Below are 17,868 nucleotides of genomic sequence, written 5' to 3' on the forward strand. Positions count from 1 at the left end.
GGGAGCGTGGTTGAACATCTAAACGAGTTCAATACAGTCATGAGCCAGTTAGAATCCGTTAGCATTATTTTTTAGGATGAGGTCAGGGCGTTATTGATCTTGTCCAGTCTGCCAGACAGTTGTGATGGTTTGGTGATTGTTATGAGCAATTCTTCAGGGTCGATAAAACTGAAATTTGATGATGCAGCCGGTCTAATTCTCAGAAAAGAATCTAGAAGAAAGACATCAGGAGTTTCAGGGGATTCAGGGAATGCTCTAAACGTTGAAGGAAGAAGAAGATCGCTAAACAAAAGAGGCAATAAACACGGACGTTCTAAGTCAAGAAAGAAGTCCAAGGGACCGAAAGACAAAGACGGGTGTTGGCATTGTGGGAAGAAGGGGCATATGAAACGTGACTGTAGGGCGCTCAAGAAACAAGAAGGAAACTCTCAAGGCGGGAAGGATTCGGTGAATCTATTTGAGGAGAGCCACACAGAGGCGTTAATCTTATCTCTTGATGCGAGGAATGAGTCTTGAGTTATAGACTTGGGTGCTTCGTTTCATGCCACTTCATGTAAAGAAGTTCTGCGTAATTATGTATCAGGTGATTTCGAGAGAGTCTACCTGGGTGATGATGAGCCATGCAGTATTATTGGAAAGTGAGACGTTCAGGTAAATCAGAAAGACGGAACGACTTTGAAATTGAAGGATGTCAGATATGTACCGAGTTTGAAACGTAATTTGATCTCAGCGGGGCAGCTGATTGATACCGGTTATATGACGACATTCACCAGTGATTCCTGTAAGATCACAAAAGGTGCCTTGGTGATATCTTGAGGCAAAAAGGAAGGTACTTTGTACGTGACTTCAGGATCGTATAGTTCACTCGTAGTCGCATCAACTGGAGTGAATGGGCAGTTATGACATCAGAGGTTGGGATATATGAGTGAGAAGGGGATGAAAATGCTATTGTCAAAAGGAAAGTTACGAGGGCTAAAGTCTATTGACTTGGAATTCTGCAAGGACTGCGTGTATGGCAAACAGAAGAGGGTAAGCTTCAAGAAAACAGGACGTGCTCCAAAGACATATCTGTTGGAGCTTGTACACACTAATGTGTGGGGACCGGCATTGGTATTATCTCTTGGTGGCTCACGTTATTTTGTTTCTTTTATTGATGATGCTAGTAGAAAACTGTGGGTCTATTTCTTAAAACATAAATCTAATGTATTTGATGTCTTTAAGAAGTGGAAAGCAATGGTAGAAAATGAAACATGTAAAATAGTAAAATGTCTCAGATCTGATAATGGGGGAGAGTACTGTGATAAGAAATTTGAAGAGTATTGTACAACAAATGGAATCAAATATTAGAAAATGATTTCAGGGATACCGCAGTAGAATGGTGTGGCTGAGCACATTAATAGAACCATCCTTGACCGCGCTAGGAGCATGAGGTTACATGCAGGGTTGTCTAAGACGTTTTGGGCAGATGCTGTGAATACTGTCGCATATCTCATCGATAGAAGTCCCTCAGCACCATTGGATGGTGGGCTACCAGAAGAAACGTGGACTGGAAAAGAAGTGAACCTTGCACATCTCAGAGTGTTCGGTTGCACTTCATATGTTTACATTATGCAGAGCACAAAAACAAGCTGGATGTGAAGTCCAGGAGGTGCACGTTTATAGGCTACGGGTAGCATGATTTTGGCTGCGGGTTTTGAGATACAGAAAACAGGAAAATCATCAGAAGTAAGGACGTAGTTTTCAATGAAAAAGTGATACATAAGGACAGTGTGCAAGAAAATAAGGCCGAGGAGAAAGAATTCATAGAGTTGGAAGAGTTGCCAGACACGGGTGTTACAGCGCCACAAGATGATCATGCATAGGAGCATTATGAGGCAGAGCCATAGACACCAGTTGTGAGGAGGTCTACTCCGGAGAGGAGACTCATGGTCCGATACTCACCCTCCTTACATTATCTACTGCTGATAGATAATGGTGAACCAGAGTATTTTGAAGAGACATTACAGTCAGATACACAGGTTAAGTGGGAGCAGGCCATGGATGATGAGATGGACTCTCTTGAGTTTAATCGTACATGAGAGCTAGTTACTTTACCCAAGGGTAAAAAAGCTCTTCATAACAAGTGGGTTTATAGACTGAAGGAGGAGCACGATGGTTCGAAACGGTACAAGGCTAGATTGGTTGTAAAAGGGTTTTAACAAAAGGTAGGTATCGATTTCACTGAAATATTTTCACCTGTGGTGAAAATGTCTACGATTCACATGGTCTTGAGTATAGTGGCTACAGAGGACTTATATCTCGAGCAGCTAGATGTTAAGACAACCTTTCTTCATGGAGACCTTGAAGAAGAGATATATATGCATCAGTCGACATGATACGTGACACCAGGAAAGGAGAACAAGGTGTGTAGACTGAAGAAAAGTCTATATGGCCTGAAGTAAACCCCGATGCAGTGGTACAAGAAGTTTGACAGTTTCATGTCGAGAAATGGTTTTAGGAGATGTTATGCTGACCACTATTGTTATTTGAAGAAGTTTGATACTTCTTACATCATCCTTCTTATGTACGTTAATAATATGCTTGTAGCCGGTTCAAGCATAAAGGACATCTCAGATCTCAAAAGACAACTATCTAGAGAATTTGCCATGAAAGATTTAGGAACTGCAAAACAAATCATAGGCATGAGGATAAAGCGTGACAGAAAAAATAAGAAATTAGTTTTGTCACAGGCAGAGTACATAGCTAAGGTACTTGATCGATTCAATATGAGAGGCGCTAAGCCGATTAGCACTCTATTAGCCAACCACTTCAAGATTTCTAAGGAGCAAGGTGCAAAGACGCAGGAGGAACGAGACTACATGACTAAAGTCCCATATGTGTCAGCTATTGGGAGTCTCATGTATGCTATGGTGAGCACGAGGCCAGACATTGCTCAAGCAGTGGGAGTTGTTAGCAGGTTCATGAACAACCCCAGGAAGGAATATTGGGAAGCTGTGAAGTGGATCCTCATATACCTGATAGGTACTAAGGATGTAGGGCTGTGTTATGGAGGATCGAAAATCAAGCTACAAGGCTATGTGGATTCAGATTTGGCAGGAGATATCGACAACAGAAGAAGCACTACAGATTATATTTTTTATCTGGGTAGTGCCGCAGTCAGTTGAGTCTCTCAATTACAGAAGATAATATCTATCAGTACAACGGAAGCAGAATATGTTGCGGCTACAGAAGCGAGCAAGGAGATGGTGTGGATGTAAGGTTTCATGGAATATTTCGGTAAGAAGCAAGTAGATTGCAAGCTATACAGTGACAGTTAGATACAATACACTTGGCTAAGAATTCAGCCTTTCATTCAAGGACCAAGCATATTGCCATCAGATATCACTTCATATGTTTGTTATTGGAAGATGGATCGATTGCTCTAGAGAAGATTCATATAAGTGAGAATCCTACGGATATGCTGACCAAAGCGGTCACACGGGAGAAGCTGAAGCTCTGTTCAGCTTTAATTGGTCTTTAGGCTTGAAGACGGGGAGGTGGTGCACTCCAGATGTAAAAGACGAAGGTTTATGGTGATGCATTTCTAAGTGGGAGATTGTTGAGATGTGGAGCCACATCTGGAGCCGCTCGATCGATTGAGTTGCCCACTCGACCAGTCGAGGACTGGCTCGACTTAAAGTCCAGCGAGCATTAGGTTTTAGGTTCCGAGGTGCTTGCCTGATCGAGGACCATGCTCGACTAGTTGAGGGTCCGCTCGAGTCGAGGTTACTCAAATTCGTTTCCAGATTTTATGCGGACTGCGGATTTTTGAGTTAGTTTTCGTAGATGTGCGAAAGGGGAGCTGCCTAAACTATAAATAGGGGTCCTTAGGGCTTTTCTAGGTATTATGAGAGTTATTCCAAGGTGTGGGCAAATGGTTTTCTCTGTATTTATAAGGGAGAGGTTAGTATATTGCTTTGTAATCTTTATTTTTCTTCATAGTGGAAGCTTGCACCCGTGATTTTTTTACCCTTATTGAGGTTTTTCCACGTATATCTTGTCTTGTGGTTTGTTTGAAATGCTTGATTCTTTTTTTAGTTTATATTTCTTCTTGTTTATTGTTTGTGGGTGAGACCGGAGATTGGATCTCGGTTCGCTGTGTTTTTGGCATGCCAGCAACATTAAACACACAACCAGCTATAAATGTTAGCACTCGGATTCCGATCATCCTACAATGCCTATTCCTGGCTGGCCACTTTAAATGTAATATCAATTGCTGGAATAGAGTGATGAAATTGTCCTTTGTGATCATGACATTGGAGGTGAATGTGTTTACTCTCTGCAAACAACCTGGGATGTAAATGAGGTTCATGACTATCACAACTTGAATATTCCAAAATCATTGATAGCCTTATGTACCTGATGAATTGCACAAGGCCTGATATAGCTTTTGCAGTAAATGGATTATATATACTCTTAACCCTGATCACGATCAGTGGAATGCTTTGTCTAGAGTACTAATGTATTTAAAAAGTACTATTGCATATAGTATACATTATATTGGTTTTCCTGTTGTATTGGAAAAATACAATGATGTTAAATGGATTAAATATTCAGATGAAACAAAATCCACATGTGGATATGTTTTCATTTTGGGTGGAGGAGCTGTCTCATAGGAATCCACCAAACAGACTTATATTGCTCGGTCCACTATGGAATTCGAGTCCATTACTTTAGAAAAGGCTATAACAGAAGAAGAATTGATTATAAATCTATTGGCTGATATACCTTCATGGCCAAAACCTATTTTAGCTATATCGTTGCATTGTGATTGTCAAGCAAGGGCCAATATTAAGATTTATAATGACAAAAGTAGGCATATTCGATTTTGGCATAACATAATACGACATTTACTACATGATGGAGTAATATCCATTGATTTTGCGAGATTAGAAAAGAACCTAAGGGTCTGTTTGGGTGGTGGGATTAGAAGGGATTAGGTGGGATGGGATTCAAAAAACATAATTATTACCCATGGCAGGGATTGTCCCCTGTTGCCATGGGATAAATTAATGCCCTACTTTGTTGATAATACGGTGGTACATTGAATGGATATACCCACCATCATTTGAAATTACTGAGAATAACACACGTGTTATATCTAAACTGTTCATTTGTTTTGTAACCTCATTTTATGGCATGGGCCTAAATATGAGGTAGATCCAAAACTTATGTGGCCCGAAAGAAATTTTCAACGGTAAGTATTCAATCCCCGTTGCTTTCTATGGTGGGGTCCACTTGAGCATTATTTTTACCTAATTTTTTGGCCCATACTTTAAAATAATCTTGATAAATGGGTGGACGGTGTAGATATAGCCCACACATCATGGTGGGACCTATAACAACTTGTTAACATTGAGTGAAATTGGCACAGGACCCAATGCAATTCTATTTAATGTAATTCCAAGCTTTTCCATTCTTCCCAAACATGGAGTGGAATTGGCACAGGACCAAATGAATCCCATCTCACCTAATCCCTTCTAATCCCACCGCCCAAACAGACCCTAATAGATCCTTTGATTGAAGGACTAGTAAATAACTAGTCCTATATACATCAAAGAGAATTAGGCTGAGTCCAATATCATGAGCTACCGTTGTTAGTAACCTAACTTATACAAATGAAGATCCCATGCCATATGTTTCAAATGGGTAAACAACAAGACACTAGGATATGTTTAGCACTGCGATAAGAAAACCCTTCCTATGATGTAGGTAGTGCAAACAATAATTAGTAAGGTTGAGTCTCGAACTCTTAATTAATTTGTATGTCAGTTACTGCATACACTTGATGGAATTCACTTATACTAGTATGGAGGTGATGCCATTTTTTATAAGAACTTGGACGAATTTTCTAGAGTACCAGTGAAATTTAGGTAAATGTGCATGGCCAAAAATCATCAAACCACATAATCATATGTATTGGAACAATTGTGTAAGTGGCATGTGTAGCCATTTTATATTAACAAGAGTCTATTTCAAGACTATTTGTCATCCGACTCCTGTGAACCTATTTTATCTATTCTAAGTATCAATTCAAGTCTATTAGACATCGATTAATGCACAATTATTCCCGTCTAACCCGAAAGTTGTTATTTTTAAACATGTGGGAGATTCTTATATTTTAGTGTTTCAAAATAAAATAAAATTTTTAAACAGATTGAAAAATCCCTAAAAAAAATCATTTCAAAAAACAAGAAATGCATTTTGTCTTATAGTAGTGTGGATTTAGTCCCACATTGGATGACTAATGAGAAAATTTTGAATTTATAAGAAGAGGATTTTATATAGGGCTTAGGCCCCTTCGCGGCATGCGATTTTGGTTGTTTGAGGAGGCTATGCCAACAACCCCAACCCATGCCATGAATCAGTCACGCACGCATGCCAAGCTTGGTTGTGGATGTGGCATAATGTGGTGTGGTTAATGCGTGCAGATATACTTGTTAGAGCTTAAATGTTTTTTGCTGCTTTTAAAAATTTGGTATTCTTTTTGCAATAATTGAGTAGAATGGTCACCTTTCGGGATTTTGAACCAACATTCATCTCTTTTGGAAAAACCCAACAATCATATTTGTTGGAAGGGGTGCTTTTGCACCCATTAATGACTTACATAAAAGTCTATAAAAGGAATTTCTTCAGTTCCAATTCTTGAATTTATGAAAATACAAAGTATTTTTTCTCTCTGTTTGTTTTAGTTGGGTCTTTAGGTTAGATATATAGTGATGGTTTAGGTCTTCATATATCGAGTGCACATATGTGATAAGACAACGTTTAACGGTATATTAGAGATTGATTGTTCGGTATTTCTGTTACACTACGAACAACGTTCACAAGATGATAAATCAATTTCAAAGCCAAGTTAAGTGTGTCATGCCTCCTATTCCAATAAATTATTCTATTATTTTTAACTCAAGTTTTTATTTCTATTTTAAATTTTTTATTACACTTTTATCTAAAAAATTTAAAATTATAAATTTACATATTCAAAATTTCTAACATGTGCAAGGGAGGATAATGAATTGCGGTTATCCTGTACATCGGGGGTCTTCTGTGTCATCCCTCTGGCTTTTTATTATACTCTGATTACACCGCAGAAGCGGTGTATAATCCCTCCAGGTTTTTATTGTATTCTAATTACACGAGCGAGGCGGCGCAAGTTCCAGTGCAAGTGGATTGCATGTCGGCACCACGTGATGCGCGATTTTCCCTGTACACATACTACCGAGATTTGCGCGAAGAAAGATGGAAGAATTTAATTACATTACTCATGCCAATTTGGATCATGAGCAGATCTGGTCTATCCATCAAGTGGTCCAACAGTAGAAGTTCCTATCGCCGTCATATGTTCCACAGTCAAATGAGAAAAATTGGAAGAAAAAGCCACCAAGGGTTCTAATTGGGCGAAATCAGAGATAAATCAGATTGCTTACTGCGTTACTCAGTACGCATTTATCGCACTGAGTAAACTCAGTTGGGCCCACTGTGAAAGTATGTGGTTTATCCACACTGTCCATCCATTTTTCCTGCTAATTTTATGGGTTGATTTCAAAATTTAAGTAAATACAAAGCTCCAATGGACCATGACATAAGGGGCAATGTGGAATAATGATTTCCACCGTTGAAACCTTCCTGGGGCCTACAGTAACGTTTATTTGTCATCCAACCTGTTGATAAGATCACAAAGACATGGATGGAGAGATACCACGAACATCAACTTGATCCAAAACTTCTGTGGCCTAAGAAGTTTTCAATAGTAAGGTTCAATCACACCATTTCCTGTGGTGTGACCCACTTGTGCTTTGGATATGCTTCCATTTTGCGTCCAAGTCCTAAAATTATCTTTTAACATGGATGGATGAATGGAGTGAATAAAATAATAAATAACGGTGGACCCCACGGAGTTTACTGAGTACGCAATCCGCTTCCTCATCACACACGCATGCCACGTGGCATGCATGATGCGGTTCACCTCGTTTTCGGTTGGTTATTGGGACCAGATGACGTGGCCAGCACTCGTGCTTGTGAGGTTCTGTTCGCAACTAAATACAGCTGGAATGTTCTGGAAAACGGGCGCGGGTGTTATCCACGTGACAGCTTAGTCGTATTACGCTTTCCGTAAGGCCCACCTTGATCATATGTTATATATCCCCTCTGTTCATCCCTTTTTACATCGTATTTTAGTACACGATTCCAAAAATTAAGAATATATAAATATCAGGTAAACCACACCATAAGAAACATTGATGATTGATTGCTTACCATTAACAACTTCCCAAGGCCCACTGTAAGAAGATCCGTAATGTTTATCCTCCATCCAACCCGTTGATAAGGCCAAATAAAATTGGATGAAGGGAAAATACAAAGATCAGCTCGATCCAAAACTTTTGTGGCCTTTAATGGTTATTCACCACTTTCTCCAGTGGTGTGGTCCACTTGAGATTTGAATCTATCTTATTTTTTATTATATGACTTAAAATGATCTCTTCAAATGGATGGACGGTGTAAATATAATATATACATCATGGTGGGGCCCACACACTGCGAAATCCGCTTCCCATGAATTCGGGTCAAACAAGAATCCTTTTCTCTGCTGTCTCGTCTTCTGTCACTCTCTCTAAACGGCCGAAACCGTTCTCTCTCTCCCTCCCTCTCTCTCTCCAACTATATATATTCCTCATTTTCTCAATTGCTTTCTCTCGGAAGAAAATCCCTGACCTAGTTTCCAGATACTTCTCTTCTTCCTCCCCCTCTTTATCCTCATTGAGCGACGAATCTTCAAGTAAGCTCTGTTTCCTCTCTCACATCCGATCCTTTTCCTATTCAATTTTGCTTGCAGATCGAAACATTCTCTTCTTTTTTTTTTTTTTTTTTTTTTTCTGCTTTTTCGATCGAGGTATGTAACGTGAGTTCTTATAGAGAATCCCGTTTCTGATGCATTTCGAGATCTGGAATGTGCAGATCTTAGCTTCCATTTGCGAATAGATGGCGAAAGCTGGAGCATTGGATCTGGCGTCCGGACTCGGAGGGAAGATCGATAAGAAGGAGGTCCTTTCTGCTGTTGAGCAGTACGTTCCTTCTCTATGTGATTCTTCTTCCCTTGAGTTTTCCTCTTTGGAATGATTTATGAAACTTCTTATTGAAAAAAATTATTTGCTTGTTACTGCATTTTATTGATAATAATAATAATAAGGGATTTTTACCGCATAATCCTCGAGGAATCTATATGTTTCCAAATAATGCCCAGTGGAGGTGTTTTCTGAGGGATGAAATTACAAAAATGCCTCGTTTAAATTTTTTCTTTAAAATAAAGTCAAGACTTGTGGGGTCCACGTGGTATGTGCATAACATCCAGCCCGTCCAACGTATGCACCCCACCATGGTGATAGCACGAACAAAACATCCGGCTGATCAGATCATTGGATGTGCTACACTTGAATTGAGATATTTTGAATGGTGTATATTATTATTTTATTAATTGGCCCACCTTATGATTGGATTCGCCACATATTTGGTTATTTGGTTTGTCTAATAATAATGTTGGTGTGTGTTGACACATGACACATACCACATGGGCCCCGCAGTTCATTATTAGTGTACATCTATTGAATGGGCTGGATGTGAGACACATACCACATGGTCCCCACCATTCATTATTAGTGTGCATCTGTTGAACGGTTGGATGTGAGACACATATCACGTTGGGGATGCAACCAAATGGCCACACAAGCCGATTGATCACATTTGAAGAAATGACCCATGTCTCACATGTGCACGCTCCACACACGTGCACAAGAAAAGGCCCACTTTCCTTTTTTAGCCCATCACTACTTCCATTTTCTTTCAAATCTCTACATTGGATATTATTATTATTATTATTATTATTATTATTATTATTATTATTTATATCTTTATATTAGTCAAGAAGTAATTTTAGATTTTTCTTATTTAGGTACTTTCTTATTTAAGTGCTTTATTAACTATAGTGCTTTCTTATTTAAGACTAGAGGAATGTTGAGCTTACTCACAGTCTTTCACTCATGGTCTTTGACTCTCTAGCATTCGGCTAGAGGATTGTTGGGTCTTTTCCCACAATTTCTTTCTTTCTTTTTTCTTTGATCTATTTGCTTCCCCTTTCAGAGTTGCATTAATTGGCCCCTCAATTCTTGATTCTCCACTTTGTTGTAAAGAAAAAGTAAAGGAGGGCAATAATCTAATTTCTCATCTGCTTGGGAATATTGTTTCTTAGTAAAATCCAAATCCTCAAGGATTTTTGTTGTGAAAATCCCTAGTAGTAGTAGTAGTAGCAGCAGCAGCAACAACAACAACAGCATTAATATTAATATTAACATTAATATGCAGTATAATCTTTTGCCTAAAAATAACAAAAGTCCTTGAGTGCAAGGTTACCATTGTTGGTGAAATCAAGAAAGGAAAACCCAGTGATAGATTTTGAAGTAGGTCGGCCTTGTTCCTTTCTTTAGTTGTTGCTTTAGATTGTTTTCTTTAGGATTTGGTTGTTCTGCGATAGAAAAGGTGGCACATGAAATGGATGTGGATAGATGAGGTGATTTGCAAATTGTGTAGAAGAGGGGAGGTGAAAGGAAGTGGCTGTAAAAAGCGGGTTTCTTTTGGTGTGCTGGACCCCTACCATACTTATCCACCTTTTAAGAATGGTGTTCACACTTCAACAGTAAACATGGCATGCTTATATGGAAATTTGGACCATAGAAATTGCTAGCATAATGGTGGATGGAGTGCACACCAAAAACAACACCTAGGTCAAGATGGTTGATGTCATACTTTCCCCTTGGAATTTGGATCACTTAGTATTTACTTTTAATCATTTGTTTATAGTCATCAATTGGATGGTTGGGATTGCTTGATCAATAGGATTTAAGAGATGTTGTTCATCCTTAGTGCGCCCACCATTTGCGTGGTGAGGATGGCCCTACATGTGTGCCATTTGCAAGGAGATGAGTCATCAACCTTATTATAATGGCGGTGAATATCATGGGAATCTAGCCCTCTTTTATTGGCGAGAGGATGATGTTCATTGAGGGCAATTATTCACCTTAATTACCTTCAGTGTTCTTTCTTTTGTTTAAGGCAACCTCAATTAATTGGGATAAGGCTTAGATGATGATGATTATTTCTTTTGTTTAAAAGCCCTTCTCATGACCCTTTATAATGCATGTTTTAAGCATTTGAAAAAACTGATTGCATGCAACTTTTTGCATACGGGAATTCGCATTATATGTAGTAGAGATATAAAAGTTGAATGCAATATCTGTGAATCTTCACAGAAATGAGTCTCTTTCTATTGTATTTTTTTTTGTCACACTCACTTACACACCCCACACATGCCCACACACTCACACCACAATGGGTGCTTGAATCCATGACCTAATGTTGAAACTCTTGTGATGCTACCACTGAGCCATAGGGTCGCGGTCTCTTTCTATTGTTATCTTAGATAATATAGACATTTTGATAATATTTTTTTCTTTTTTCTCCTCGCTCTCTTTTTTGTTTGTTTGTTTGTTTTTGTTTTTGTTTTTGTTTTTGTTTTTTTTTTTTTCTTTTACCTTTTCTAATACAAATGGTCATTGTTATAATCAATTTGAAGATTGTTGGTCTAGGACTCTAACATTCATCTCGCACTGGTCCTCGGCTAAAGTATTACTAGGGGACTGGGGAGAGAGGAATGGGGAAGTAACATATGAAGAGAGATGTTCCTGACACTATCATCATCATCTAAGCCTTAATCCCAACCAGTGTTTTAAGTATCGATGATATTGGCTGATATATCCCACGATATATCTTGTATCCCACGATATATCTTGTATCCCACCTGTGCGATATGAAACACACAAGTAGTGAGATATATCTGACATGTCCTATCTGGTGAGCATTTTTAATTTTCGATCCTCCCCCCCCCCCCTCCCCTATAAATCATGTTAAATAAGTGTCAAATTGTTACAAATTCATGATTTTTCATGTTTTGCATCAAAAATCATGGAATGGAAGCTTCAATTTCAAGATTTGGGGGAGATGGGCCGAGTTGTGGAAAATTGAAAAAAAAAAAAGTTTCAATTTCTTGCAAATCGGTTGCAATCGTTGTGTCCAAACATAAAACCAAACATGTATCTAAGCCGATCTAGTGATTCTTCTTTTGCTTTTGAATGTATTGCTCGTGTTTCCACACATCTTCTTACATTTATAAATTATACGAGTAGACTTTGAATATACTTGCATCAACAATATTTCATTGTTGATGCAAGTATATCGATGTATTTTTTAACAATCATTCAAGTTTTATTGAAAAATTCCACCAATTTCCCAATGTTTCCCCATGTTTCTAACAACAACAATACATTATGCGATACAACCGATATATCCCATGCGATAACCAATGCGTATCCGTATCCAAGGGTACGATACATAACGTGATACAAATATTTCGAACACTGATCCCTACTAATCAGGTGTTATATATAGTAGAGATACACAAATTGAATGCAATATCTGTTGATCTTCACAGAAATGAGCTCTTTCTGGTATTATCTTAGATAAGACGGACATTTTGATAATCTTTTCTTTCTTTCTATTTTTGTTTTTTTCTTTTGTTTTTCTCTTTTGAGATAATGCAAATTGTCATTGTTATAATCAACAAATCGGCATTGAAGATTGGTCCAGGACTCTGACATTCATCTTGCACTGTCACACCGGTCCTCAGCTAAAGATTGAACAAGAGGACTGGGGAGAGAGGAATGGGGAATTTACATATATAGAGAGATGTTCCTGACTTGTGTGCTGGTTATCAGTCATCATCATGTCACCGATTACTGTTATCATCATCCAAGCCTTATCCCAACAAATTGGGGTGTCACTGATTACTGTATTTGATTTATTTTGGTTGTTAATCTTTTTTGCTATAATCCAGGTATGAGAAGTATCATGTCTATTATGGAGGAGAGGAGGAAGCGAGAAAAGCTAACTACACTGACATGGTTAGAGAACAATTTTTTTTTTTTTGTTTAATTTGTTTATCAAAAATGACTTCCATTGTTTATGGGATCCTCCACTTGGCCACATGTTGTGTCATTTTATTCAATTTAAGTTCCACTTTTTGGTATTAACTATACTTGGGCATAATACATTAGGAAAATGTTGTTTAGCAAAAAATGCATGATTTTCTCTTTCCTTCTCCATTCCATCAAAAAAGGTTTTTCTCATTGTGTTGCAAGCATTAATATGGGGGACTGCAGAAACGGTTGCGATCCAACTTTGGCTTTTTTGAATTGTGTTTATATCTCATAGATGTTTGATTCTCAAGAAATACCTCTCTTGACTGAAAGTCTCAAACAGAATTTTATGTTTCCTTCAGACAGATGAACATATAACCAGCATAGAGTGATTGGTTCTCATTATTTCATATTTAAAAGTGAACTTACACTTAACTTCCATTTGAACATCTATATGGTTCACTTTGCAGGTAAACAAATACTACGATCTTGTCACCAGCTTTTATGAATTTGGCTGGGGCGAGTCCTTCCATTTTGCACCCAGGTTAGTGTATTAGAGACTTTCTGGTGTTTCATTCCTTTTCTTACAGATGCAGAGACACTTAAATCATAAGTTGGATATGGATCTTTTTTGCATCTCCATGATTTCTTGGATCCTCCTATTGGAGATGAACTACAAGTTTAAATTACTTCTGCAGATGGGAAGGGGAGTCACTTCGTGAAAGCATCAAACGGCATGAGCACTTTCTTGCTCTACAACTGAGTTTGAAGCCTGGAATGAAGGTTTTGTTAAGCATTTCTTGAAAATGATGGAACTTATGTCCAAAGGAAATCTTGTGGAGATCCTGTAAATTTGGTCCCTGGCTTCTTGTTGTAGGTGTTGGATGTGGGATGTGGAATTGGTGGACCCCTACGGGAAATTGCTAGGTTTAGGTAATCAAATGTCTTCAGTTGATTTTTTTTTTTCCTTCTTTTCTCAAACAGTGGAACTATTCTACTTTAGTTCTCAAGGTCTCTTCAGATCTTGTTCTGTACTAGCTATCATGTACGATTTGGTGAAAACTGTCCTTTCAAATTTCAACTTCCTGCATAATTATGTCTCGACTTTAAATTTGATTTCAATACGGTGAGATTAGGCATCATGATTGAATGCAAGAGTTAACCTGAATCCCAATTCCTATCAAGTAATCCAGTTAATCAGGTCTCAATAATTTCCCAAAGTTACATTTTTAAGAACTGATGGATAAAAATGAGAATTACTTGGTGGAAGAAATTCTCACTTATGGATCTTCAAAGTGTGAGGGAATTTGCTTCATGCCAGAATTAATTTTATGATGGAGTTACTGATGCATCCGATCTCTCCCCATTATCACGAGGATTTCATCGCCTTATGAAAAGTTTTGTGCATAGTTCAAAAGACCCAAAAACTCAACTCGACTCAAATGCCCAGCTGGGTTGGGTTTGGCTCAAGAGCCTTACTTGACTCAACTCGATAATTAATAACAAAATTAAGATTGTAGTGATGGTATTAAATGTTCTTAAGCTTGGTGAAGAGAATGAAATAGTAAAAAAAAAAAAAAACTGCATTAATATTCCACAGGTAAAGGACATTGGTTATCTTGAAGGGGTTGAGGGTCGGAATCTCTTCCCGTCACTTTACAGTATTAAACAAATTCTTTGATAGTGAGTAACTTGGCTTGAGTCATTATGAGTCGCATTGACTCTACTGAGTATGCGATGCTTGATGAGTCTCAATGAAACCATGCTGAGTCAAACTCAATAGTGACTTTCCCATCGACTCAGCTTGAATTCTCACCGAGTCGAGTTGAGTCGGTTTGAGTCGACTCGGCGAGTTCCAGAATTATGGTTTAATGTCAGTTTACTTGCTTTGCTTGTTACATTGGCACAGCAGACTTACAGCCTCCATATATCACATCATCATGGATCATCAGGTTCCATCTGTTATACTATTTGCGCATAGTATTGATGCCTGCATGCCTTCCAATACACATTCTGAAATGTTTCTTTTTCCTGCAGAAACATGGAGGCTGTCTTCTGCTATATTTATCTTTACCTTGAATTTGGCATCTTGAGCATAAACAACTTGGATCAAATTAGGCATGAACACAGGCACATACGCATTCTATCAGTTAAACATTCACACCAAAAAAAGGAGTTTTCTCAAACCCCATTGCCATCTTAATTACCTAATGAAAGGAAAAAAAAAACCATTGATAAAAGGTGCTGTCGTTTGTTTCACGGTATTTTCCCTTTTCAAATGCTGTCCTGGCACAGGTTGGAAGTTACTAGTGACTTTGGGCACACAACAGTTGCACTTCTATGATTTTTTATTTTTTTTGTTTTTGTTTTGAGAGTTGGGAATGATGTTTTTGTGTCTATTGCAGCTCAACATCTGTTACAGGACTGAATAACAATGAATACCAGATTACAAGAGGCACTGTGAGTATATTTTAATTTTTTGCTGTATGATGAGAGATGCATATGACACTCTTGAGATGGGTACCTTTACAACTGGACTTTGATTTGTTTGGTTTTCCATAGACAGGCTTCCTATTTAATTTGTTAATGGCATTATTCTTACTGTCATTGCTCCACAGGAACTCAACCGCTTAGCAGGAGTGGACAAAATCTGCAACTTTGTGAAAGTTAGTTCTTCTTCTTTATCTCTTTTTGAAAGCTCATCCCATTTCTTCTTTCTTTCTTTGTCAAGAAGGTCATTTCTTCCTAAGCCAACATTTCAATCCTAAATGCTTTCCTGTGTTGCTGTTGCTGGTGTATTTGTAAATCTATATCAGACTCGTCAATATTTCTCTTTCTTGTTTTCTGTTGCTGTAGGCCGACTTCATGAAGATGCCAATTTCTGAAAATTCTTTTGACGCAGTATATGCAATAGAAGCCACCTGCCATGCACCAGATGCAGTATGTGATTCATACAAAGCCATATCTATCCAGCAGTAGTTTCTTGTCCATGCCTGCAGATAAATGTTTCACTTCCCAGATCCTTTATATCCTTGGTTTCAAACTCACACATCTATTTATTTTTTGATTGAAAACAAGCTTGGGTGTTACAAAGAGATTCTTAGGGTACTGAAGCCTGGTCAATATTTTGCGGCATATGAATGGTGTATGACTGATTCGTTTGATCCCAAGAACAAAAATCACCAGAAAATCAAGGTTCACACCATATAACGGATAAACTGATACCCTTTCCTTTCTATGCATCCACTTGTCCATAATGAACTTATTTTGTGGAAACAGGCAGAAATTGAGATCGGTGATGGCCTTCCTGACATACGATCAACAAGGCAATGCCTTGAAGCTTTGAAGCTTGCTGGATTTGAGGTAAGCTGACCTGATTGCTGCATTTCCCCTTGCCCAAGCTTGAATAAGGATGATGTTATAGTGTAACTTGGACTTGCTCGTTTTTGTAGGTTGTATGGGAGAAAGACCTAGCTGTAGACTCCCCTGTACCTTGGTATTTGCCTTTGGATAGAAGTCGCTTCTCTATAAGCAGCTTCCGTTTAACAGCTGTTGGACGTTTCATCACTAGAAACATGGTATCTGGGATTTTTCTGACCCTTTCTTGTCTTGATATCAGTTGAATAGTCTGAAGAATTCTGGTTTCTTCCTTTAAAATCTTGGTTAACAGTAAATAAGCAAACCCTTTGCTTTCTTGTTTTCATTTTTAGGTCAAAGCTTTGGAATTTTTAGGGCTTGCACCTGAAGGAAGCCAAAGAGTTTCATCTTTTCTTGAACAAGCTGCAGAGGGGCTTGTTGAAGGCGGGAGGTGAGCTCATAAATCATGTCAAACTGCTGGTTTGTGTGTGCGCGTGTGTGTTTCCCCTTCTCGCATATACTCATTTTTCTCCCAAAAACCATGTTCTGAATGTGGGACCAAAATACACGAGTAGTTCTAAGTTTGATGAAAATGCTACCAATGTTCATTTTGCATTTCTCTTGTTTGTTTCAATTTCTCTATAGTCTCAGACTCCTGGTTAATTTAATTGGCTGTTGGCTATCTTTTCAAGTGAGGCCATAAGCAGTCACTGACGAATGTGAGTGTCATGAAATTGGGCAGGAAAGAGATATTCACACCAATGTACTTCTTCTTGGCTAGGAAGCCAACTGCAGAAGCTCACTGAAAGGTTTGAAGGTTGTATGGGGAAGTGTAAAGCGGGGTTTGTTCTTCGGATGTCAAATTGAAAACGATGTGCTTTCTACATAATAGAATCTTGTATTTGGTTGCTTTGTCTACTTTCGAATCTGTAACAGGAAAACATCTCCTGATTGAGCTCTGACTTTTGCATGGATGATTTTAGGACCTACCATAGCTTAGAAATGATTAATTAGCCCTGCTCACAGGACTTCTTCTGCTCTGTTGCCAAGGATTTGGAGTGCATAGGTGAGCCACGCTCATATGAGCCCAATGTGGAAGCCACTTCAAGTGGGACCTTCACCCCATACCCAAAAAAAGAAAAAAGAAAACACACACACACACACACACAAATTGAACCCTCCAGCCAAGGTATCAAATGGTTGGGCTCTCCCGATGGGCCGATCATGCACACACATTTTGACATTTATGAGCTGTTGATCTTCTACTGACTTCCCAGTATCAATGTGGTTGCACCTTATAAGGCCCACGCACTTGTTTGGCTGACTACTGGTCTGCCCATTTCATCTGGCTTAAGCAGTTGTCATGGGGACAAATTTTAGAGGTGGTGTGGCCTATTTACAATAAGCGCCTGTTTGGGCGGTGGGATTAGAAGGGATTAGTTGGGATGGG

General features: G+C 38.6%; 1 protein-coding gene across 1 annotated transcript; it reads left to right on the forward strand.

The window, feature by feature from the left end:
• Positions 1-8,657: 8,657 nt before the first annotated feature.
• LOC131221626 (cycloartenol-C-24-methyltransferase) lies at positions 8,658-17,458 on the forward strand. The gene is made up of 14 exons (XM_058216917.1): positions 8,658-8,815; positions 8,995-9,101; positions 12,980-13,046; positions 13,532-13,605; positions 13,760-13,844; positions 13,939-13,994; positions 15,467-15,521; positions 15,680-15,727; positions 15,918-16,001; positions 16,140-16,256; positions 16,341-16,424; positions 16,514-16,639; positions 16,772-16,869; positions 17,161-17,458. Exons 2-14 carry the CDS (start codon positions 9,019-9,021, stop codon positions 17,222-17,224), a joined length of 1,041 nt encoding a protein of 346 aa, XP_058072900.1. The 5' UTR covers positions 8,658-8,815; positions 8,995-9,018; the 3' UTR covers positions 17,225-17,458.
• The last annotated feature ends 410 nt before the right edge of the window (positions 17,459-17,868 follow it).

This window comes from Magnolia sinica, chromosome 1, assembly GCF_029962835.1.
Source record: "Magnolia sinica isolate HGM2019 chromosome 1, MsV1, whole genome shotgun sequence".
Lineage (NCBI taxonomy): Eukaryota > Viridiplantae > Streptophyta > Magnoliopsida > Magnoliales > Magnoliaceae > Magnolia > Magnolia sinica.

Coding starts and splice junctions, on each gene's coding strand:
- LOC131221626 (XM_058216917.1), top strand. CDS start 9,019: ATGGCGAAAGCTGGAGCATTGGATCTGGCGTCCGGACTCGGAGGGAAG. Junction 13,047..13,531: donor AAGCTAACTACACTGACATG/GTTAGAGAACAA, acceptor TTCACTTTGCAG/GTAAACAAATACTACGATCT. Junction 16,640..16,771: donor GTTTCATCACTAGAAACATG/GTATCTGGGATT, acceptor TTTCATTTTTAG/GTCAAAGCTTTGGAATTTTT.